The sequence below is a fragment of the Tyto alba genome, unplaced genomic scaffold (assembly GCF_018691265.1).
Source record: "Tyto alba isolate M040663 unplaced genomic scaffold, T.alba_DEE_v4.0 Super-Scaffold_23, whole genome shotgun sequence".
Classification (NCBI taxonomy): Eukaryota; Metazoa; Chordata; class Aves; order Strigiformes; family Tytonidae; genus Tyto; species Tyto alba.
Window position 1 is genome coordinate 26,586,996 of NW_024881297.1, and position 24,893 is coordinate 26,611,888.

General features: G+C 38.0%; 1 protein-coding gene across 3 annotated transcripts in view; it reads left to right on the plus strand.

The window, feature by feature from the left end:
- Positions 1-17,399, plus strand: part of TBCK (TBC1 domain containing kinase) — a 108,773-nt gene extending 91,374 nt beyond the window's left edge. For all 3 annotated transcript variants that reach the window (XM_042796258.1, XM_042796257.1, XM_042796259.1), the window contains 2 exons: positions 2,120-2,279; positions 14,325-17,399. In XM_042796258.1, the coding sequence (XP_042652192.1) occupies positions 2,120-2,279; positions 14,325-14,435 (271 nt within the window). In that variant the 3' untranslated portion in view covers positions 14,436-17,399. The remainder of the gene's footprint in view (positions 1-2,119; positions 2,280-14,324) is intronic.
- Positions 17,400-24,893: the final 7,494 nt, after the last annotated feature.

A 24,893-nucleotide genomic window follows, 5' to 3' on the forward strand; every position in this document is an offset into this window, starting at 1 on the left:
TATACATGGGAAATGACAATAATACTGTGTTCGGTGTCCTCTTCATTCTCACAGTGAGGAAACACTCTTTGTGTTTGTCACAAAATTTCAACAAACTGTACAATAGGATCCAGCAGTCTGTATGTGACTGTGGCATGTGTATTTAAAATGTGACAGACCACTGTGAGGCGTTTCAAAAATATGGTCATTTCTTATGTTTTGTTGTTAGTCTTCCTCATCATCTATGCCTGTTGTTATAAACTTCACTCTCATTTTGTTTTCGGTGCGATTTGAAAAAAAGCATGAGAGAACTTTCAACAAGTATTGAACATGCTTCATTTTTCATACTAGGATGCACTTGAAAGCTAAGGCATTGTTTTGAAATGAAGCTCATGTTTAGAGGCCAAGAGCTACTAGACCTTTTTCCCGATTGGGAGCTTTGGAACAGAAGACTTCCTAATGAAAAGGTAATATACTGAAAGCCGTGTCTCTGTTGGTCAGCAATCCATCGAAGGCTCATTTTGTTAAGCGTGTTAGCAAAAATACTGGAAGCCTTCCATTCCTGTTGTGAAAGTGATAGTTGCATACTTACGGTCTCTCAGCCTGTAGCACAAACTCTTGGCCTTTTTGTTAATTGTCTTAGTACTTGAACACTTCAAATGGTGACTGATGACGAGGGAGAAAGTGAGTGACAGCAAATACAGTTTGGATCCTGCCTAGTTTGGTACTAATGTTGATATCAAATGTATTTCTTTTTTAAAAGAATAGGTCAAGTTTCGCTGGGCAGTTAAGCATACTCAGTGGTGTAAGTATTAGCAACTAAATCTGTCCAAAGTAATTTTCTGTCTAAACAATGATTGTTTCAGCACTTCTACCCTGATTAGTAGCAATGAGAGTAATGCTGTTATAAAGGGGCTTGCAGAAAAGGGGTTGGCACAGATGGAGGGCTGTCGTAATTTTCCCCTCCAAAATAGAAACAAACTGACAACATTAGTGAATGGTACATGATCATATTTTGTTCTTTCAAATGTTTTTCTATAGCCATGTTTTTCCCCACAGTATAACAGTGATGATCATAAAGCTGAAACAGTTACATAAATCGCAAGAAATGAATGCTAATGTTAACCTAAGTCAGTTTAATCTTACCGCCATTTAAGGCAGCTCCTTTATTAAAAAGGCTTCTGAGATGTAATTATAAATTGAACTAGCTCTCTGCAAGTACAGTAATAAAGTGACACTAATTTGGGTATTTGACACTGTGTATGTTTTTGCAGAACTTTGCTGTTTCCCATCTCTTCAAAGCTGTTCTTGCTTATTGTTGGGGGAGTGTTCCAGGCATGTGTGTACAGTCTGTGAAAGTAAATTGGGGGTTTGGCAAGGTCATGGTGCATTTTCAAATTCATAAAAAGCTAGATAGTAGTAGTCCAAACTTAATTTTTATTGAAGAGAGTTTCACATTCAGTATTTGTTCATAAAATCTCACTGAAGGATAATCCTTTGAAAGTGAAGCACAACTAACTATAACAGAGTTGCTAGCACTTGTATGTTGTTTGCTTTTCAATACCCTGTGCACACCTGCTGTTAGTCGGACTGCAGATACTATACATGATGCTTGTTGTCTGGGAATCTGAGTGTATGTGCATTAGAATTTCAGTTTGCATCAAAATTGTAGGGGGTTTACAGGGTTTGGCAGGAGGTTTAAAGAAATTTTTCAATAATCCCGATTTAGTTTTGGTTCTTATTTTAAGTACTTCATTCTTTTTGCATAAAAGTCCTGTGGAAGAGGTGCTCCAGCTGATTATTGGCATTTGGCTCCTGGTATCAGACTAGAGCTGATTCAAAGTGAAAACCATGAAATTTTGTATAGTGTGGATATTCAGTCCTCAGCACCGAGTGTTTCATTCAGCAGATCGGTTTCTGTAGTGCTATGTCCTTCATGAAACAACTCTTCATTCTGTCCTTTTGCTGTGTAGTGTCAGAAGTTGTCTGCTCCATATGTAAATAGTAAATAAGCACGCCAGTACGAAAGACCAATGCTGTTGTATCACAACAGCCAGGATGAAGAGCAGATTTATCCTACAGCTGTTCAGGTACCACAGATTTCTCTGCCTTTCCAATATCCTTAACTGATCTTCCTAAGCTTCAACCGTGGCCACATTTCTGGCAGCATCAATGTCCCATTTGCATCAGCATTTACTGCAGAAGGGGATCTTGTGCAGTGCCCAGCAACTGCCACACTCCAGAGCTTTAAAGGAAGAGTTCTGGTGATTGTAGGAAATGCCATGAAGAACACAGCTGCTGTAAGTATATTGCTATAGCATATATATGTTTATACTTAAAAATACATCAGTGGCATTAATAGAGACTGTAGTAAATAAATGCTAGAGTCTGGATAATTGAGATTCATAACTTTGGGTAAGACGACAGGATTTGGGGGTGTTTTTTTGTTGTTCATTTCTGCTTCTTGACAAGCATTTCTCTTCAAGTGATCAGCAGCTGAGTTGATGTTTTGAAATGAAATTATTTAACGTGCCCTTTTTCAGCTTTAAAATATTTATTTTGACATGTTATAGAAGTGACATCAGCACTTCTAGTGTGTACCAGTAAGATCTAGTTTTCAAAACTCACTTGTGTGTACTTTCTGTGGTTTTAGGAAACACATACAAGATAAGTAGGGTGGGGACAGGTATGTCATAAAGTCCAAAGGAAATAAGGTATAATTCATATTCCTGCTAGCAAAAAACAATGTATTGATTGGGTTTTTAGAATCATTTAGCTCATGTGGTGTTGCTCGCAGTGAAATGGAGAATTGTTCCTATGGAGAATGGTGACTCTCACATGATACTTTTTACTGTCAGTGTCTTAAACTAGGCAGGGAGAATATTCAGACTTGCCTATTCCTTTTTATTAGTAAATATTGGGTGGTGTTGTGAACCAGCAGAATAACAAGTAGAAGTATTTATTTTGCCATTCTTCCTCTCAGGTGCAGGAAACTTACCTTTTTTTTTGTTTGTTTGTTTATAAATACATGTTCTTAGATATGGTATACCTTAAGTTCAACACAGTTACCACAGTTTCTTAAACCTATTTACTCAAAGGGCAGGAACTGTAACCCTGATATGACAAGGAGGGCTGTGGACCACTAAAAGGTCTTCATGTGATAGACAGCAGAAGAATTAGCACAACAAACACTGAGGTTTTTATACAAACAGGGAGTTGTAAGTAGTATGAGGCATCTCTTTCATTAACCTGTTTCATCATTTAGAAAATTAACTTGTGATATGTATCATGTCTCTTAAATAGTAACAGTGATGGCGTAGAAGATATAGTACAGCATATCTCAGATAGTTTCAGTCAGTGAGTACCTAGCTTTGTGCATGAAATCTGGGTAAGTCCATGATAAATATTTCAACATGAAAGCTATCCACTTGAATAATCACAGCTGCTCACTAAATGCTGAGTGCTTAAATCCCCCCCTCAAAGGAACAAATGGAACATGCATAACATGCTAACAGCCAAATGGAGCTGATTTACATGATGTTTTACACATTTGATAGTGGGTTATGCAGCTTCCTTCAACAATTACATTTTACATCACTGAACATGCTAATTTATTTCAGAAAGAGCTTAACTATTCACTAATGTCCTGAGGAATAGGAACAGGAAAGAAAACGCTTTGGTAGTCACTAATGAATATCTTTATGGGAGATATCCCACATACTACCAAGCCATTTTCAGAGAGTTGTTTTCCAGGACCAGTCAGGAATGTTTCATCTGAAACAAAGGAACACTGTAAGTATTCTGTCTAAACCAGAATGAAGACATAACCTGAAACAAGTGTCTGGAGGGAAGAAAGGACAGAGGCTTTACAGTGTGGCTTGTGGGTTACACCATAGCTGAGATACCATTTTCTCCTGTAATATAGTGACACTTCTTATGCAAACTTAGATTTGTTTTGGCTTTTAAATGTTTTGTTAACTGAAAATTGAGTATTTCCTTTGCAGTGCAGCTAAAGAAAACTTGCAGTGTGCTTAGTAAGTGCAAGTATTTCAGTCATGTGAGAGGGTGCTGCCTTATCCTCAAACCCAGACTTTCTGCAACCAAGACGTTGTTTATCCAGTTTAACTGGAATTGTCAATGTTCTAGTCTTCTATAAAAGAGAAATGCTGCTTTGCCTCTTGATTTGCTTTTAAAGTTCTTGGAAGTCTAGCTAAAGAGTGTAGAGTTTTAAACAGCAGCAAAATACTGGATTGACCAGTTTGACCACAGATTAATTAAATACTGGAGCCTAAATACTGGTAGAGACTCACCACCTCTATCATACCCTTAGAGTACATATAAAACCAGCCTCAATTTCACTGTGTTGATAAAACTTAGGACACCTTTCTTTTGTTTTTCTTCAGTTTTACTCATCATGGCTGTATAGAACTGTCTGCCACTATTCATGGATTTAGCCAATCCAAAACTATGTATCTTGAGGCTTGACAAAAGCAATAGCTATTACTTTTTAAATTTTACTAGGTAATCCACCCATATGAAAAATTGCAGAAGAAAATGCATGGAAACAAAAACCATTTTATCTAAAGAAATGTTTGTTAGATGATGTTCAGCTTCAAATGTATTTGTTCTAAACAGAATTATGTATTTCCGGCCGAAAAGGAATAAGCCACAAATTGTACCCCCCACCATAAAGGAGAATTTTTCAGAAGTGTTCACTGATATGTACTCCATTAAAAATATGGAGATAGGCACTGTTAGATATTTGGTTTAAATTTATGCAGGACTGAAAGAGGTGGGGTAAGTGTGAAAAAGCACTGCTTATTTATTGGGGCTGTTTGTAATTAGAAAGTTGAATCTTTCAATTGCCTTTTTGTATTAGGAGCCTATTTGGCATCATTTAAATAAATTTAAAAAAAAAAAAAAAAAAAAAAAAGGCAAAGTTGAGTGTATTCAACAGACATATAGAAAAGAAAATAAGTTTTTCACACGTCTTGTCTGTTTCTATCTTTTGTATTTGATTTGGTGCCAGATGGCAAAACATTGAAATTGGAAAGAAAATGCTGTCTAGAACTTGATAGGCGAGAGGGAAAAGTGAAAACTTGACTGCAGCCCTGTTCCAGCAGGAGGCAAAGGAAGCCAGCAGTGCCACAGACTTTAGTGTAGCTCTGGCTCTAGTCGAACACTTCCTTAAGACAGAATTAACACAGAGTAAACCTGTTTAAGCCATTTGGTTTACCCTAAAAGTTAAATTAATATATTGACTGATGTACAAGAGCCTTACTGGACTGTGAAGGGGAGCTTGCACCGGGCATTATGTGGTGGTGCTTGGCTCACACTTCTTTGCAGAATATTCCTTCCTTCAGTCTGGTTCTCACTTTGTGCCAGCATTTGAGATTCTGGGCATTTGTTAACAGAGCAGATACTTGTTTGCTTCTGAAAAGAGTGGGAAACATCTGCATGAAAGGCGTTATGCTGGAGTTAATAAACCAGATTCTATTTTGATTTTTAACTTTTAAATATGTTAAGTGTCATCGTCTATTAAGTGAATTAAATTCCCCTTTCCCACATCCATTGATAGATAAGTGCCTTGAAAATTCCAGTGTGGGTAGGGTATGGTTACAGTTGGGAGTATAATAGTTAAATAAGCAATGAGTGCTCAACTGTAGCTTCTTTTTTTGGTGCATGGCAAGTAGCACGTCTCCTGATTTTTGTCACTTCCGAAGTTTGAGGTACAGCAAGGGCAAAGGCAGATCATAGTTATGCATATATAGGAAGAGGATTGGTTCAGGTCTTTTTTTGGAGGGGTGACAATACCTCTTCATCTCCCCTCCTTCAATCACCTTTGAAGTGCTAAGCCATTATCTGTTTCTGTTTCTGGCTTTTTGTTTGGATTACTTCAATGTTAAGTCAAATCAGAAGAGGAGAAATACCTTACCTGATATTAAATCATGCTCTGACAACTCAATTTTGACGGTGACAGGCTTCTACTTGTGTGGTGTGATTGTTTAATATATACATGTTTCCCCAGTGGTTTAATAAATGTACTTTATTGTCAGTTAAATGCTATAACAGTATATAGTATACAGGGCACTTTAATCTGTCTAATAATTAGCAACTCATTTCTTGCCTTGGAAAAAGACAGATAAATTGTAAATCAAAGCTTAAACAACATCTGCCTTTATAGCAGGGAAATAAATTCTAAATTGTAACTTCTGATTGTTACACTGATTATTTTTTTATCTAGATAAATTATGCTGCTATATATACATTGTCTAAACAACTTCTACAAGTTGTTGAAGCAAAGTAGTCATTCTTGCTGCATCACAGTAGCTAATATATGAAATGCATTCATTATATCCAAAGCAGTCCTGATTTTCCATGAGATTGTTCTGGCCCTCTTCAAGGCAAGAGAGAGTCCAGTTTAAGATTCTTTTTGTATAACATATTCCTAGCCTGAAAAAAGAATAATATTTTTTTATATAAAAGTAACATTTTCTCTCTCACAACTCACTATCAAAGATACATTTCTTCTTATATGAAGGCTGAGATGCACAGGTAAAAATGTCCAGTTACCACTGAATTTTTGTGATTTTGTTGTCATCTTCCTCGGGCCTTTTAAAAAGGCCTTGCCAGAGAAGCAAGTACCTGCATGCTGAAACTGGTTTCTTGTTATAAACCTGCCTTAAAAACACAAATGAATACCCATAAAACTTCATAGGATGATCTGAAGATTAGGTGTTGCATAGAATACTAAAGGGCAGATGCATTTGGGCTTCTAAAGACAGATATGTTTAATTAGAAGGGTCTAATGAAACTTCTGGAGTGAAAGTAAATAGACATTAGGCAATAAACTTCTTGAGATATTTCCACTATATGTGGTTTAGGTCCTACATTTCCTTCTAAATATTCTCTGCAGAGAAGTAATTGAACAATTGGAATGAAAACTGACAGTATTTTCTCTTTGCAGGGATGGAGGGACTCCTTATGATTCCCAGACTTGTTTGGGGGTTTTTTTTTCATGTTTGTTTTGTTAAAGCATCACCCTCCTGTCTGCATTCAGACTCAGAACCTGCTGAAATCATCAAGTGCCTCTTTGTTGCCTTTAAAGAGGAAGAGATTAAGCTAGTATTTTTAGGAGATTGAAAGGTTTAGGTAATAGCAACAGTCCTGCTGATTGTATCTCTACCCAAGACATGGTAAGGTCTTCATTAATTGATTCTGTACAGTTTGTATTTTATTTAGTACTTTTTCTTATTGTAACATGTATGCATGTTTTCCTTCACTGGCAGAAAGATAGCCCAGCTGCTGTTGCTAGTACATTGCTCTTCACGTGGCCCAAGACAGACACTTGGGCTGCCAGCCAGGAGTTGTGTTATGCTGTTGTAGTTCTGCGCCTGCCAGTGTCTTTCGTTAGTTTGCACTGAATGTCTCAGGTACAGCAGAGATGACCTAAATATTCATCCGTTCCAGCTAGGTAGGAAAGGGGAAAATGAAATTCTGCTCAGGAGCAGAATTTGATTGTTCCTTTTTCTCTTCTGAAGTAGGTGCCAATGAAAGCAGGCTATTTCTACAACTCCAAATAGGTTCTGTCCTTAACCTTTATTGAGACAAATAGTTATAGTTATGGTTATTGGAAATTTTAGCTGGTGATTTGATGATGATGTTGCTTGTCCCATCTGTGTGCCTTACAACACAGAGGTTTGAATGTTTCTGAGATGAGGGACTGTGGGGTCATCAGCTTCAGCTATCAAAATATGTCTGACTTCTGGGGGGTGCTGTCAAGCAGAGCAGGATCTCCACTCTTCTCAGACATCTGGAAGGTCTATAAGAACAGGAAGGATGGGAGATGGTGAATCTGAATCCTGAAGAGGTGCCAACAGGCTCCAGAGTTTCCATCAGGCATGTCAATCTTGGCTGTGGTTATACTGTCCTTGTGGGCTGCGCCTCCAAAAGAGCACCCTTGTCCTTTCGTGAGCTTGCATGGCTTAGCCTGTATCTCTATCACTCAGGGCTACTGTATTATAACATAGAATTACCAATTTTGGAGGCTGTTTTTCAGTTCTGAGACAATCTTTTGTGTTTCCTGCTCTTCTGGTTCAGAGAACCTGAAATAACGATAGCTGAAATAAAAACGGTAATGAACTAATAAATGTGTGTTACAGGTCCAGGAGACTTGTGTAAGGATACTCACAGCTAGAACGGTATTGATGAATTGGGCAATTCTAGTACCCATACTGCTTGTGTGGGGCAGATGTTGTTTTGCTCTTTTCTAAAAGACTGAGTGACTGCTCCATGAGGGAATGTGTCCATTGTGTGGGAGCTCCAAGGACTTTTGTCCTCAAGTTTAAGAAGAAATGGGACAAAACTGGCAGTGTAGGCACGCCCTCAGAAATATCTAAGAGCTGTATGGATTTACCAGAGGCTTTCTAATCAGCTGTTTCTCTGGTTAAGAAAAAAGATGCCATCCAGTTTGGGTGGTGTTAGGAAAAAGTATTGTAAATCATGAAGAATGATTTTTCACTACCAAGTATTTCTTTCAGCATTTTTTCGACATCTAGGACAATCTTTAGACTTAGAGGGGGATAGATTCTTTCAGAAAGGCTTATGCTTTTTTTTTTTTAATATTCAAACCAGCTGTTAGACATCTTTTTAGAAGATACATACTTCTGTTCACTAACAGCTTTTATGTTCTGTTGAATCAAAAATAGAATAGGTTTGCTTTCTGTATTTTAATTTTACAATATATTTTGCTACATTTGGTATACTGGATATGTTTTGGTCAGTATAAAATAGCTGTGTTACAACAGCTAAATCTCTGGGAATTAAAAGTGCAGATGTTTAGAAGTTATTACTTGGAAAAAATTGAGTGTTTACTCTTACTTGCATTCTCAGTAACATTTATTCTGAAATGAGCTATTAAATACCTGCTTGTGTAGGCTTACTTTCAAATCTTTGCATGTAAGTCCTTTAAGTTACTGCTGCACTTTTGTACTGATGGAATGGAAAGTGCTCCTTTTTGGCCAGGTCTGCATGTGAAGAACTTGTCCTTCATCATGTCAGAGCAGTAAGTGCTTATTTTTTCCTGTCTCTCTCTTTTTCTCTTTTCACTCTTTTCCTTTCTCTTTCTGCATTCTCTTCTTTTGCGCTCCCTCTTTTTTATGCTTTTTTTTTCATAGTATGTGTTTGCACAGTTTAGCTTCTTGTATTTTGTACTTCCATTTAGTTTATGCTAATACTGTAACCATTAACTGGGCACTGTTTTGTTGATATGGGAGGCTTTAGGTTCCTGTCTTTCCCTTGGTGTTAAAATGCCATTTCATTTATCTGGAACCCTTTAATATAAGAAGTAGCAGACTAAAAATAGTCTTGTGTACTGGATCTGCTTTCTGGCATATGGAAAGTGTTGCTTAAAAAGCTCTAAACTGATCACCTTGACTATGGCGTGCTTTCGGAGTGGTGAACTCTTGACTGAAATCATATAGTAAAACAGACTGCAGTCCCTGAGAGGTTTGTGTAGCAGGTGTTTACAAATGAAAATAATCTTGTGTCAATGAATGAGTACTACAAAATTTGGTTATATTTCTTCTTAAGTTTCTAAAGTAACTCTCTTCTCACTCTTTCAGAATATGATAATAACGTTTATACCCTGTAACATTTGTCACAGCAGTCTTTTTTTGGTATTTGGGTACAGTATGTTACTTCTCCTTCCCTCCCATCTTGCCCTTTAATTACAACCTGTCACGAGAATGTCTGTGAAAGTGAATAATGTGTACATAGCAACCCTGATGGCTGGCCCCAAGGGTGCTGGGAACGATGCTGCTCAAGCTGTGTTGTGTTATTAGACTCTTTGCTATAGACAATTTGAAAATATTATGTGCTTGGTTTAATACATTCAGCACACATGAAAGCTGTGATTTTACTGCTTGGAACAAGGTAGTAGAAACTTTTTGATAAATGTCCCAATGTGCAGATTATTAAGGTTTTTGATGGTACTTAAAGGAGCAGTCCAGTTACACTATCTATATTGAGAGCAATACCAATACAAAGTGTTTAATATTTGCCCAAATTTTGATATGAATTTGTTGTCATCTTGTCTGTCTTTGAAAGTCTGGCTTCTTGTGTCTGCATGAGAGAGTCTTAGCTGACTGCTTTCAGATGCAAATTAGAATTTTCTGGCTCAGTCACACTCACCAGGAAGGGTGTTTTCTGTGGAATTGATTGATGCATTGCTTAATAGAGGAACAGTGGTTCCAAAGTCTTCACCAAAGCCATAACATAGTAGTCATTAAACAAGTTGCTACATATTCATCCTTTCATATATAATATCTGCTGTGAAGGTAGCAAGAGGAAGTGAAATTTAAACACTAGATGCAGCCAGTAAAAACACAGTAACTGAACTTTCTTGGGAAGTGCGTTTTGAGGAAAGGCCACCTGAGGTAGAAAGGAAAAAGTCTCAAGTCTTGTAGCATCCCTTTAATCCTCTACCTCAGATAAGCATAACTCCATTTCCCCCAAGTAGCACTGTTGTCTAAATGAAAACAGAAGCATTACAGAGGGCTATGATCCATTGGTGGTATGGAAAAAGGGTTATATCTCAGAAGCAGTGTCAACACAAGCATTTGATAAATTTGAGAAAGTATAATCACCTTATAAATGACAAAGGTTCACTTCTATTTAAAATCAACTTAATTTCATTTCTATTTAAAATCAAATTAATTATTATTATATAATACACTTCCTTTATATCTTTCAGTAAATCTCTCATTAAAATGTAGGTGGTTTACAGGTTACTAAAGATGATGTAACCCATTTGCGTATCTCTTCACCGTATTAACTTCTGTCCTAAGAACATCTCTGTAGCTTAGGTTTAGTAGACTACAAATTACATATTCTGGTGCCTGCTATTAAACTTCTCATTGACACTTTATGATAGCGTTTATAAAGGAAATAAAGCCCATGTGTGAAGTCCAAGGTGTCAGTTTCTGGTGTAGAGGGCCTGTGGCATTAATTCAGAAGAGCACCTCGAGGGTTTTTTGATGCATGAAATTTTGTTCTTTTTGGATCATTGATTTTTTTTCAATTTTTTAGGAAACATTTTTTTATCTGTCTTAATTTCTTTGATTTAAGTTGCTGATATTTGAATATAAATGAAGGTCACATTAGGGAGGAAGTCTATGTAGCTATTTCAAATAGTCCTTCCTCTCATGCCCCTCCATCAGTGCACATTCCAGAAATAACACTTTCATGTGTTTTGAAAATACGAGCTTCGTACAGTGTATTTTGGCAGAAAAAGGCACCAGGGGGTGTTGGAACATTTCAGAAGCATGGTCAACATGTTCCTGTTCTTGTCTGTGGCAGGCAGACTCCTCTGTCTGAGAGAGGAAGGCACAAACACGTCATGGGGAACAGAACTATAAAAAGTCAAAGCTTTAATTAGAAAAACTGGAATGCTAGTAAGATGACTACTAAATCTACTCAAAATTTACTGTTTCTGCTACAGTGATGCAAAGTGGGAAGGTAGAAGGTAAAACTAGGAATGTCTTTAATTGGATCAAATCCTGTTAACCTGTGAGTTAAGCCTTGACTCTTTTCTTTGCAGTGGGGAGACAGATGTATGTGCAGAGCTCTTGGAGGATCATGTTTGGTGGCAGCTCTCGGCTTATGTCAGTGTATATGCATCTGGACTCCTGACTTGCAACTAACTCCCACAGTAGTGAGGTACCAGTGGTAGTACATTCTGTGCTCACTGGATTTTCCCTGGCTAAATGTTCAGATGCAACATTTTGAGCTGTATTTGCAGCCTTTCTCACCGAAGCTATGTAGACAACTGCAGACAGTTCTGTGACATCTTAAAAAAAAAAAAAAATCAGTTCATCTTGTGGTCAGCTAACTTGTGCTCTTGTGCTTTCTGCCTGTGATTTGAAAACAGCATCAGATTCTGCAGTGCTTGATTTGCAGAGGCCCTGCAAGAAGTGAGAGATTCCTCACCATAAGGTTATGATGGAAACTCTTGTCACATGCAGTGAAGAAAATTTATTTCCAGCCATATCTTGGTTACTAAAGCAATTCTAAAATACAGTAGGACACAGGCCTTAATGCTCAAACCCTAAATACAAAGCATTTGTTCACATATTTTCCTCTCAGATTACATGGAATGGTAGTTATATTATGGCTAGGGCATCTGAAAACTTGGAGCAGAGTTTACAGTTTATTATCAGAATTGTAAAATTATCAGTAGACAGGGAGTGGAACCTCTCTGCTGACGCACGGGACATTGTACTCAGCAAATAACATGCTGCTTCCTGTCAGTCTGAACGCTTGTTGCCATTTTTCATTTCTGTCAGCTACGAGCAGCACTGGTGTCCAAGACAGAGCACTCTCCATTAGTCACAGGTGGAGAGCATTGTGAGGTGACAGATAGGCACATATGAAGTAGAGAGGTCTGGTAGGAGTGTTTCACTGAGAATATAAACTATTTTTGTAGCTCATGGTATGCACAGCTGAGCGCTATTTTTGACAAAGAGAAATATCTTCCTCTCTGTTTTACTATACACCACAGCTTTATGGACTGTGATTATAGCAAGAGGTAGTTGGACCCTCCTGGTGATACCTCGGTGCACATTACACCATTGCTGCATCAAAGAGGCTATCTAAAAGCACGGCATTTACTTTTCTCATGAAAACCACATATGGTCTAACTTTATCATTAGCTGATTTGATTTGTTAGGTTGTGAAGATTTTTTTTTTTTCATTTGATCCTTTGAATCCGGCGCTGACTGAGCCAAACTAATGGGGGAAGAGATGACTGAACTTGCTTTCGGTCTTCCTTAGGCAAGTACCCAAAACAGACATGACAGCCAAACTGTCCTGACGGATCCATTGTGACCTCTTATTCTGCCTCAACAAGTTCTCAGTGGTTACAGATCATGTACTAATTACTCCCTCGTTGCACCCATCCTGAAACAGGAGGGAACATAGTTGTGTTTGACACATAAGTGGATAGAAACTAATTCCTTGCATATATAAAATACCTTCAGTGCGAAGCAAAAGTTCTGGCTATGGAAGGAGTTTAAAACTTTGCTACTATGAACTCTTACCCGTTGAAGAGATTATTTCAGGACCTGTATTTGATCACGTAACCATGCAGTGCATCTCGTTCTGCTTTAGTATCTGTTATACTGTCAGAGGTAATTAGAAGGAATGTAAATGTAAAAAGCAATCCCATGTACTAAGTTTGGATGGGGACCCTACTGCTGCTCTTGAGTCAATAATTTAGTTGTTTGTGCCAAGTTAGTTATTTGGATGTCATGCTTGCACTGGGTTCCAGAATAGTATCACAAATAATTTTAAAGGATCAAAAAAGTAATTGTAAATGGTTTACATAGCCCATTTTGAAGCACTTGGTGATTTTACAAATGGTACTAATTTGTCAATCAAGTATAAAGCAACAGTCTGAAAAACTGGGATGTCAGGGTAAGCTTTCTCACAGGTATTGGAAATAAGGTGAAACTATTGTAATTTCTTTTGGACTAATCCATTTTGGTGGCTTGCTTTTTAAAGTATTGTGATCAATATTTAAAAGGCAAGCTTGACATGATACACAAAATATTGTTCCTGTGGTTTGGGATTTGATATTTTAATATATAATTTTTTTATTTTGGTTTTTAAATCTTTTTTTTTTTTTTTGATACACAAAATATTGTTCCTTCATCAGTGTAGCAACTTTTCATGAAGTTACTACACAGAAACTGACAACTCCTGTATTTGGTTTATGGAATGAATTAACTGAGGAAAGAGGCTTTCAAGGACTGGGGTATGTGTGTTTGTTCTTGCACCATGTAACCTGTCTATGAGCAGATGGTGGGGGGGAGGAGAGTGCAGCTGCTAGACCCCAATTTCATATCTGACATCTGTGAAATCAAGTGATGTTGGACAAGTCTGACAGGTAAGCAAAAGACTATACCATCAAACTGGGACGTTTGTGCACTTGGGAACCTACAGAAAACACTTGGGAGTTAAATTAATGCAGAGAAAAATATCTGTTGTTGTGCTTTGAGAGGGGTTCCAGTGATTATACTGAGATTAAATAATCCTGTTAGAATGAGGTAAAATCCTGCCTAAACAGAGATAAATGAAGTTCAGGGTTATCAGTGTGACACTTTCATGACCACTAAATTCATCCCAGCTGTTTCAACAAACCTGAGTTCCTGTATTGGTCTAGTTGGTGCAAAGAAAGAACTTCTAATGTCCTATAATGTTTTTCTTTTAACTTGCCTTACGTAACACAAAGTTATTTCAATTTAAGGACTATAATATGCAGTGTGCTAATGATATATCTGTTTCAGTTTGCAGCTCATCTAGTGAAAAACAAGTACCCAAGGGTCTGCATCCTAGATGGAGGAATCAACAAGATCAAGCCAACTGGTCTCCTCACTGTTCCTTCTCCACAGATTTAAATGACTATAAATATTCAGGACAATCCATCTGAATAGGGAAGTCTTACTGTACAACATAGATATCCTGAACACAAAGGGCATTATGATGTTTCCACTGTACAAGCTATCCTGATGATCAGTGTCTTCTCCCGTGCTCTAGATCTGCAGGATTCTTGCATTTAGACTTTGATATAGAGCTTCAGTTGGAACAGATGAAAACTGTGAAGCTTCAAGCTTTCCAAGAAACATCTTTCAGCATTAATGTAGTGCACAACTGGTTGAGCAAGTCTGAACACAAAAAGAGTATCTCATCTGGAATTAGGTATCTTATAAATATTTCTGCAGAACAAAGTAAACTGGCGCTTGATGGCTCTAAGCTGCACTTAAATAGTTTTGTTTTTTTTTTTCAGAAGTATTTTACTGTGAATATTGAAAGTAACAAGCTGAAACTGTACCCTGTGTGTATCCTGTGAAAAAAGTGTTCTCTAATATTTTAGAGTAATTGCTGTATCTTGTGACCTAATTTCTTTTTGAGGAAGCATTTTTTCATCTGGATTTGAAATAAAGATGTGTCCCAGACTGGAAGTCACTGTAACAGCTGCTGCTGAGTCAATCCAATCTGTATCGTATCCATCAGAAGTGGAGAAGCTTACTCCTCTGTGGAGAATTTAATATTCTATTTCCGTAAACACAGCAAACATGACCATTTCTAAAACAGTAATATTTACCAGAAAGGTAGGCTTTTGACAATACCGTGTCTTATGACTATAGATCAGTTATTCCACAAATAATAGTGCTTTTCCATTTTAGAAGCTCATACCTTAAAAAAAAAAAAAAAAAAAAAAAAATGTATTTTTAATGTTCATATGAAAACATTCCAGAATAATCACTCTTGTGTGAATTGGAGGTGCGCAGTTCCCTTTGGTTGTCTACTCTTTCAGCTAGTGGTGTCAATTTTTTTTTTAAGTCCTGTTTCTTAAACATGAGCTCTAAAACTGACAAATCAAGATAGCAAACCTGTTTCTAAAGTAAACTGGATGCAAGTGATGTTCATCGGTGAAAGCAGGCATCCACAAAGGGCATAAGGTGGCTGTGCACTAGAGATGTGGAAATAAATTACTTTGCAATAGGAAACCAGAAGTTTTGAAAGCACCAACAGAAACAGAAATTTGCATCTCTCTGTTGCTGAGAAGCTAAAAACAAATGTAATTCAGACAAGTACCACCTCTAAGATACGAAAAAGTCCCCACCCAAATTTCTCCTCTAAATCCCAGGTTAGCTTTGCTAGCATATCAGGTCCATTATTCTAAAAATAATGTGGGAGGGAAAAAGACTAGGAAAAGAAAAGAATCTGTCTTCAAGAATGTTACTTGGAAGTAGTGCCTTTAATTCAGGAAAACCAGTTGTGATAATGTTAGACTGACAGTATGACTCTGAAATTAAATGGGAATTTGGAATAATTTATTTTAGAAGACAAGAAACTTTTAGATTTCTCTGCATTTTTAAAGTTTAGAAAACACTTGTGTGAAATGAGGCTTAATAATCACTGAAGTGAAAGGATTGAAATGTATTCTGTAAAATTAAAATGACACCAAAGATCTGTTCACCTGGTTACAACTGCATATTAGCTTGCATTGTAAACTTGACACCGTGCTCTTTATTAGACCATCATCTGAGACACAGCAGTTTGCGTGATACAAGCTCACTGTTAGGGTAATGAGGATTTGCTCTGGATATATTTAACCATACACCGTAGTTGAGGATTTTCTCTCATGAATAGTTTTTAGCTTGGCAAACAGAAATTTGCAGGAGCTAACTTTTATTTCATTTTTCTTCTGCTACAGGAGATAGTTGTGAGAGGAGAGAAGGGGAGTCAGTGAGAAGGCTGTGAACAGTCTCTATAAATCCCAGGCAAAATGATCGCTTTTTTGGTGGAATTTTTGTTTTTGTTTTGTTTTTGGTTTTTGTTTTGTTTTTTTTTTTTTCCAGTGGTGGTGGTGCGTTTTGTTGTTTGTTGTTTTGGGAGGTTGATTTGAACTAAAACCATAGAAGATGAGATCTTGTGGAAAGCATTGAAAGAGTAAGGTTTTCTTCTTGCCTGCACAATGACCTGAAAATTTTATCCTGAATCTTCAGAAGCTGGTCTCTAGCACTATATGCTGTCTCCGGGGAAGATTCGTCTTGCCACAGCTGTGGTTTTGAGAACCCTATTGGAAAAGTATGATGAGTGTAAAGAACATGGAGGAAGAAAGGCACTTTTTAACTCCCTTTATTTCAGTTGTGATTGGTCTAAAAAAAAAAAAAAAAAAAGGGCAAAAACCAAACCCAAACCCGTGTAATTACAACATGCTGATATGTATATATATATATATATGGGCTTTCTTTGGTCTAAGGTCAGCATAATGTAGTGAAGCTTTCAAGATGTTTTTGACTTTAAAAATCCAAGACGCCTGGCAGAGTGACCAAATAAGGGATCAGAAATTAAATGCAGGGACAGACCATCGGGTTCCTCTGTTAGCAGAGATTTTCTGCAACAATCTCTGATGAAGCCCAGGGTGCTCAGCTGACTTTAAAAGGATGACCTGGAAATGGAGGGGAGCAGTGAGGTTAATAACAAGCTTCCTGATACTACAAAATCATCTGCTGTGATCAAAGTTCTGCCTGGCTGCACGGAGAACTGGAAAGACCTTGTGATACTCAGTGTCAGAGAGATTCACTATGAAAGGCTACACATGGAGCCCTGGAGAACAAAAATTTTAACCATGTTCAAAAGAGAATTTGTTGACAAATACGACATCATTGTAAATGCTTAACAGCAGCCAGAAAGGCACCCGGGATAGTGGTGATTGTAAGGAAGGAAATGAATAAAACAGGTTATCCCATCAGAGAATTAATCCATATGGTACATTTTGAACACAGCACGGATGCTTTATAATACCAAAAAAAAAAAAAAAAAAAAAAAAGATACACAGGATTAGAAATAGGCAAATAGGCACAAAACGGCGTCAGAATAAGATGATGTTAGTTATGTTGGCTTTAAACTCTTCAGTTTGGGAAAAGAGGCAACCAAAATAGAACATCCCACCTTTTGTCAAAAGTACATCTTTAAAATGTGAATTTGTCACCAGAAGAAGCCAATGGTTTATAAAAATACTTATAAAGGATTAGACAGGTTTGTGGAGGAGCTCTATCTCTGACTATTAACCACGATGGTTGAGAAACAGTATTCAACTGAGGAATTTCCTGATCTGTTGTTGAGAGGCTGGCAGAATGCAGCAAAGAAAGATTTCGCCCTGTTTCTTACACTCCCTTTTCAAGCATTTCCCCTTAATAAGTGAATATTGGGCTATACCCAATACAGCAGTTCAGGTGATGTTATATACTTAATCTCAGCTTGATATTTCCTTTTCCTTTATACAGGTACTCAGAAAAGGAATGTAAGCACAAAGAATAGAATGCCTTTGAGAAAAGAGGATTTAATGTGTACTTAGCTACTTGTTCCATAGGTAGGAGGTATTCTGTATCTCCTATAGATATTTTCATTCTTAGAGAAGCCAAGTTATCTTTTGAGTGAAAAATAGCTAATATTTAATAGCTTCAACAATTGCTTTTTGATTAATACAACTGGGTTTAGTATTTAAATGTTGAATATCTATAGATTTCAGCTATAATGCAATTCAGTTTTCACTTTGAACTTGGCTGAGTAAGATTCAAAGCCTATGTATTCCATTTGTGCATGCATCTGTTTTTGACAGAAGACTTAAAAGCTGCCATTAAGTAAAAGCTTACATTATAAAGTAACATTTACATGTATTTTCCAGGAGAAGTCGTGAGAGTGGATGTGTCTAAAAGCAGGAAATGTCAAGAACCGCTAGACAGTATTGAATTTTTTTCCCATGGAACTGGAACTACCTGGAAGGTTTGTAGCTAGCAGCTGGTTATGGTTGACAGTTGATGATGTACCTGCACTTACTATACTTTAGTCAGCATTTTTTAAACTGTGCCTATAAATAGGCATACTATGCCTACTTATTTTAATTTAGTTATGTGGGACAAAAGCTGCCACAGAATTAGCTTCTGATCTCCTCTTCCAGAGACAGGGAGAATTCTTGCATTTTGTGGTAATATCTCATTAAAGAATCTTACCTAGTTTTTGCAATGTTTACCCGTTTTAAGAGCACCAAAACATATTTGCTCTGTTACCTCACCAATTTTGGCACTTCTTTGGTAGAGCAAGCAGTTGTCAAGTTTCGCAGAGCTCTTGAAAGATTTCTGGAGACTAGGTTTTCCAAACAGGTACGTTTCTTGCACCATGGTTTGTCCAGCTGTACCATTGTCAGTCTTTGTTCAAGACTGCAACTGGAAACTGTAAAGATCAAGTAGGAGGAAAAAAAAATATTCCATGCTGATATCTTCTATTGCTAGCGGAAAAAAGTCCTAACTAAATATTTCCCACTGTTTTGCCTGGAAAATGCAGCCTCTCCTAATCTGTTTTTTCATACAATTTCAAAACATCCTGAATCTGCCCCAGCCTCCTGGGCCTCCATGGACCTACACCTAGCAGGTTCCCCACAGGGTACCCAGATGGGCATCTAAGAACAGAGCAAAGGAGTTAAACCCTCTTTTGGCACTTTCAGGCTTGCTGATCATTGCAGACTCTGAAACAATTGCTGTTAAACTACAGTGTCCTTCTTTAGACAAGGTGTATTTCTTTGAGATTTTTATTACACTTTGCATCTAAGTTTCTTGGTTCGTTTGGGGTTTTTTACAAGTGGCTTTTGTCCTATTTGGCCCACTTTATTGAGCAAAGACAAAGACTATTTGTCCTCATTCTAGGAACCTCCCTTCCTGGACCCACCTTGTTTCCCTTTGTCATCCTAGTTTCTCTAAGTCTAGGTCATCTGCAACCATGGTACCTTCCCAGTTTAGGATGGGAACAACTCACATTATGTAGCAGAAACGAGGGAAGTTGTGGTGTTCGCTTTGCTTTAGCTTTCATTAATCTGGTTTACATCAGATGCTTCGGGTTTGTTTGGGTTTTGGTTTAGGTTTTGTTTTTTTTTTTTTTTTCCTAATTTATCATGAGTTTTCCCTTTCAATTTATGTGCTTCCCACCGTTAATCTAGGGTATTTGGTAGACAGTCTTTCTGATATTTCTGAAGTAGAAACAGTAACCATAACAGCTCAGCAGAGACAGATATGTATTCTTTCACTTCAGTGATTTTTTTTCCCATCTCCTGAATAATCTTTAGAAGTGTAAAGGGCTAAATAATTTGTCAGAGTGGGTAGGGGCTTAACCTTTAATACTATCCTTTTCTTGTTTCTTTTTCCAGGCTTTCATCTATGATTAGGCTAACTGACAAGACCACTAACTACACTTAAATTTGTTGCCATCCCTCCGTGCCTTTGTAGACATAATCTGTGTAGGCATAATACAGTGGTGCAATGTTATTTCTGTGGCCTTCTAGATATCAGTATCTAGGCTTCCCTTGTTATTCCAGCCAGCTAAGGAAGATGCTTATTGGAGTACCTCTCAACTGGACTTCAGAGCTGTATCACACCAATTCAACAAAACAAAAAACCCCAAATTGCACCGGAGTACTTCTTCGCTGGACTACAGAGCTGCATCATACACAACTCAACAAAACAAAAAAATCCAAAGCACATGAGCTCTTCAGAAGCTGGATCATTCATGTTATTATTCAGAGAAGTACTGTGAGAGCCTGTTAATTCTGTGGCCTGAAACATTCTTGCTGTTCCTGTTTGCAGGGCATGAATGTTGTCCAGAATATCCCTTCCAGAGAGTTAATTTGCATTTGCAGTTTTGGTAGCTTATCAAGTTTCTTCAGTTAATATAAAAACTAGCCATATCTTTATTTACCTTTCACAGTGTTCAGATTGCGTTACTAGAAGGTCTGGGAATTGTGTGGGAATGAGAGTGGCCTTTTAATCTCCCGTTTCCAGTTATCTTTTCCTTGCTGATGAGTCAGACTGGCCTCTCCCACTGTTATGTTAGAAACTTAACTACTGCCATCAGTCTTATCTTTCTATTTTTAATTCCTTCTCTTGGGCCTAACTTGTGAAGATTGACTGAAAGAATTATTATTCCTCCCAAAAGAGTGTTTCTTTCCAGGGCGAGTAGTGAAACTTGATCTGTGCTGACTGAGCTAACATCAGATTTGTATATTTGACTAGCAAAACTGCAGATTTTCCTTTTTATTTTAATCTCAAACTATAATGCTAGTATTGTCGTTCTTTTAGGTTTCCATTCTCAGTAGAGAGCTGATGCCAGAAACTACATTCTGTTTTAGAAGTAGTGTTTTGTTTGCCTTTCAAGTAACCATGAGGCTGCCTTTTAAATAGCAACATCAAAGTAGCTGTTGGACAACAGTTTAATATTCTGTAACAACAGAGTCTGTATTCTATTAATTTAGGTTGACAAATTCATCTCATACTACCATAAGCGTTAGTTGAAGATAAATCACAATTGCAGTGTGGCTGTTGTCTTATAGTAACATGTAGTAAACCAGTGTTATACACAGTTTAAAGAAACTGGTCCCAGAAGTAGAATGTTATTGCCACTAAATTCATTTTTAAGTATTTCTTGTAAAGCTTTTTTCCAAAAGGTGTTTAACTAATGTAAATCCACAGTCAGACTAACCTCTGGTTTTGGTCTTACATATAAAGGTAGAGGGGGAGGTATCTGTTGGCATAGTGCTTTTGTGTCCTGCTGTGGCTTGTTAAGACATAGAAATTCTGCTTATCTCAGCAGCAGTAAAACACTATATTCTTTTTGTCAACAGTTTCTCACACTTTTTCAACAAGGAAGTATAGGCACTGAGGCCTGCATGAAGGTATAGCACGGGGGTCTCATCTCACTGACGTGTTTATATGCTACACTAAAATACCACAAGCTAGGAAGTGTCGAGCTTTTTGGATGGATCTCTCTCTTCTGAACCCATCCACCTTTTCTCCACTTGAGATCTATAGTAAAAGGACTTGATAAGAAACAAATCATTTGTGTTAACAGAGATAAATCTAGACCAGAATTTTGGAACTAAATGTCATGGAGTTGATCGTGTGGTATTTAACCTTTCCTAGCAGTCATCATTTTACATAAATTAACATGTGACATCCTGCTGTTACTCAGTTCTCCATAGTTTCAGACTGTCACTGTTCTTACACAAATTGAATACATTCATCCTGTGGATATTCGTGACATGTTCTAACAGCTGTCGAAAGATAGGTTTTTAGCCTTAAACTTTTCTCACTTGGCATTCTCACAGCAAGCTGACTCAAAACAAGTCAGAGCTGTATATTTTTTTTTTTCAATTGCATCCACAGAGAGAACTTTATCTTGTTTGGCAGCTTCGTGTGTAGTTCTGGCACTAGTGAGCACAAGAGTAGCACAGTCTATCTTCTCCTGCGTAATTATAATTATTACTTTTAAAGTATTGTGCAACCCTGGAGCTTCAGAAACATACTTTTAGTGCGCACACAGCATTCAGCTTCCACAAAAGGATTGACTTTCTTGCCATTACATCAGTTAATTTGATTTGCCTCGGTTCAGTTCCTACCTTAAATGCAATTGTTCTCAAACCCTTTGAAACTTGAATGAGACGATATCTCTGATTTAAAATCTTTATTTTGATTAAACCTGTTTTTTGAAGCAATATTGTTTCTCCAGCCTCAAAGACATAGGTGACATCTGATGTAGGATGAGTCCTCAAGAGAGGAACTTAGTGGCACTCAGGTATTACATGTCCTCAGGGTAGATCCAGTTCAGTGCTCTCTGATGGCAGCTCTTTGGCAACTGGGACACTCCTCCTCCAGGTCTGGAAATATGCCCCATTTACAGTATGTACCTGCAAGAACGAGCATGGAGAATTTAGTTTAGTATGTAACTACATGTTATATGTATAGCAATGTAGCTAGCAAACAGCTTTGTTTAAACTGACAAAGCTGTTAAAAACTTCCAGCTCTTTTGGGAGATCCTCTGAACCTAGCTAGAACAGTGCAAAGTAGTTGGAATGATGAAGATTCTTCCTTTGCAATATTTGTATAGACATGCAGCGCATACATGTACAAATGAATCTGTGTGCTTTACTAAAATATGTAAGTCTTCTTGCCACTTTGCATGGAGAGAAATCTTGCAATTACTTTTGAAGGAGAAACGAGCAAAATGGGCAGTTAGAACCCAGTGCTATTGCAATATATCTGAGCTCAGTTGTTCCAGATATTCTTACTGCTTTTGGAATGCTTTGTGTCTCTTGGTACTACATGTGCAAATATATATTTGCCCTGCATTTCTTCCTGAAGTCCTGTATGTAAACCAGTATTTGCCCAGACTTTTTTGCTCTCTTTCCTCCTGCCTGATAGTGCTTTTACTGTGTACTTTAGAGGCCCTCCCTCCTTCCAGGACTTATTTCAGCTTTTCACAGGCCCTTACCTTTTGCTCACCTTCCCTATCAAAACATGTGATGGGTTTTCTTTCTCAGAAGAGTTTTTTAATGCACTCATTTTGTCTCCTGTTCCTGGAAGCTGCTTGTTCCTTATTAGCAGATGCCTGAAGCTACTGACATTGGGATCCTGGGCTTCTAATGAAATGAGATTGCTCCTGTGCATAGCGGGAGGGAGAAGTGGAAAATTCCTCTCAATGCCTCCCTGGGAAAGGCAGCCTTCTTATAATGAATCACTGAGAGAAGTCTTCATGATGATGGATGAGAACCAGTGGGGGTGGCAGGAGAGGGCTGAAGGCAACAGGGAGTTACTCTCTACTCTTTTGTGACAAGGTAGAATAACCGACACCGAGGACTGTGCTTCACACTGCTGCCTCTTGCTCACTGCTTGTTACAGAATCACCAACATCCCTCATGGACTAGGGCTGCTCTTGGGTTATCACATTCTGAGACAGTGGCATGAACTTTCACCTCCTGTTGTGACAAAGACAAGGTGGTTTGCCTTTTGGGGTTTGGGTTGGGTTGGGTTTTGGTGATGTAATGGGAAAAAACAGGCAGTGAAAAAAGTCAAGCAGCCCTACTATGTGTGCTGCACATAAAAGTTGTGCAATAAATGGTCACAGTAGCAAGTAATCTAAACAGATGGGTACTAGGAATTTATTATACTGAACTTGAAGATATCCTGTGTTTCTGATGGTCATCTCGTGTATGCCAAAAGAAAAAGAACCTCAGCCTTTTTTCACTTTCCACTTTATTCAGGCTGCTTCTCATTTTGTCTCATTTCTTGTCTGTGATACCCCTCCATGTGAATCCAGGGCTGGATGAATTCTATTAAACTTGCAGTAGGACAGACCTCATGTGCTCAGCAAACTTGCTAAGAACTTGAAGTACTTACTACTGAACAAATAGGTCACTCCGGCTGGGATAGACACTGTGACGCTACGTTGCAAACCAGAATGTTAGTGTTTTGGCAAATAGAAATTTTGTTGGTTAGAGACTCCTAGAAGTTTTTTGCCTTTTCATCTTGTGCAAATACTGACAGGTACGTAAACTGAGTACTCCTCATTTTTATACCTTATCTGCAATTAGATGTGTGTGTCCAAGGAGGCAGATGGCGTGCTGATGTGCAGAAGAAGTGATTGTCCAGGAAAACTCACCACGTCCCCTCTGCCTGTCTTGGAAAGCCAGGACCACCCTTTCTCTCAGTGATGGAGAGGTCTTCCTAGAGGCAGCACTGGGTGACTCCGATCCCCTAAGGAAACAGGGAGGGCAGGTCTGGCTCTCCTGAAGCCTTTCCAAAGCCAGCTTTCCATTGCAGCTCCAGCTCTTCTTCTCCAGTTTCCATGCCAAGTGGCCTCCAACCAGGCTTTTCATCCTCCAAGGTGACAGGATTAAATTTGCCAAGAGCACTGACAAACCTTTAGCTGGTAAATGTAGTGCAGCACATGTATCTATCTCTTTCTCTATAAATAATATTCTAAGCATGCACGCAGTCAAGGGGAAGTCCCGAAAAATGAGGCGAGGTCAGTCTAAGAAAATGGGAAGAAGCATTAGTCCTTGAGATTTCAGCCGTTTAATTGTTTGTTTGTTTGTTTTAAGTGTTTATAAGGAACTGATGACCGAACCCAGAATAAATTTGGAAACTGAAGCTTAAGTGTGGTGTTAAACATGCTGTAAAAGGTAAGAGTTTCTGAACTTTTCAGAACTATTGTTAACTTCAGTCAGGAGTTTAAGAAAGATCGGTGCAGAACCACAATGCGGGGATGATAGACTGCTAAGAAGCTCTTCTGTATGAATAACAGTTAGCAGGTACCCTCCCTGACCCTTTGCCACTAGCACATGGGACCCTAATTTCTTTCTGTGACCCTCAATTACTACTGTAGTTGAAGCAATAAAAGCATTTAATAGTTCTGAGTTGCAAATTACAAAAGAATATGTCCAGCAACTTTTCTCAGATTTTGGCTTGGTGTTTTCAGGGATTTGGGTTTTTAGCACAGGCAAACATGTACTGTGAGAAGAA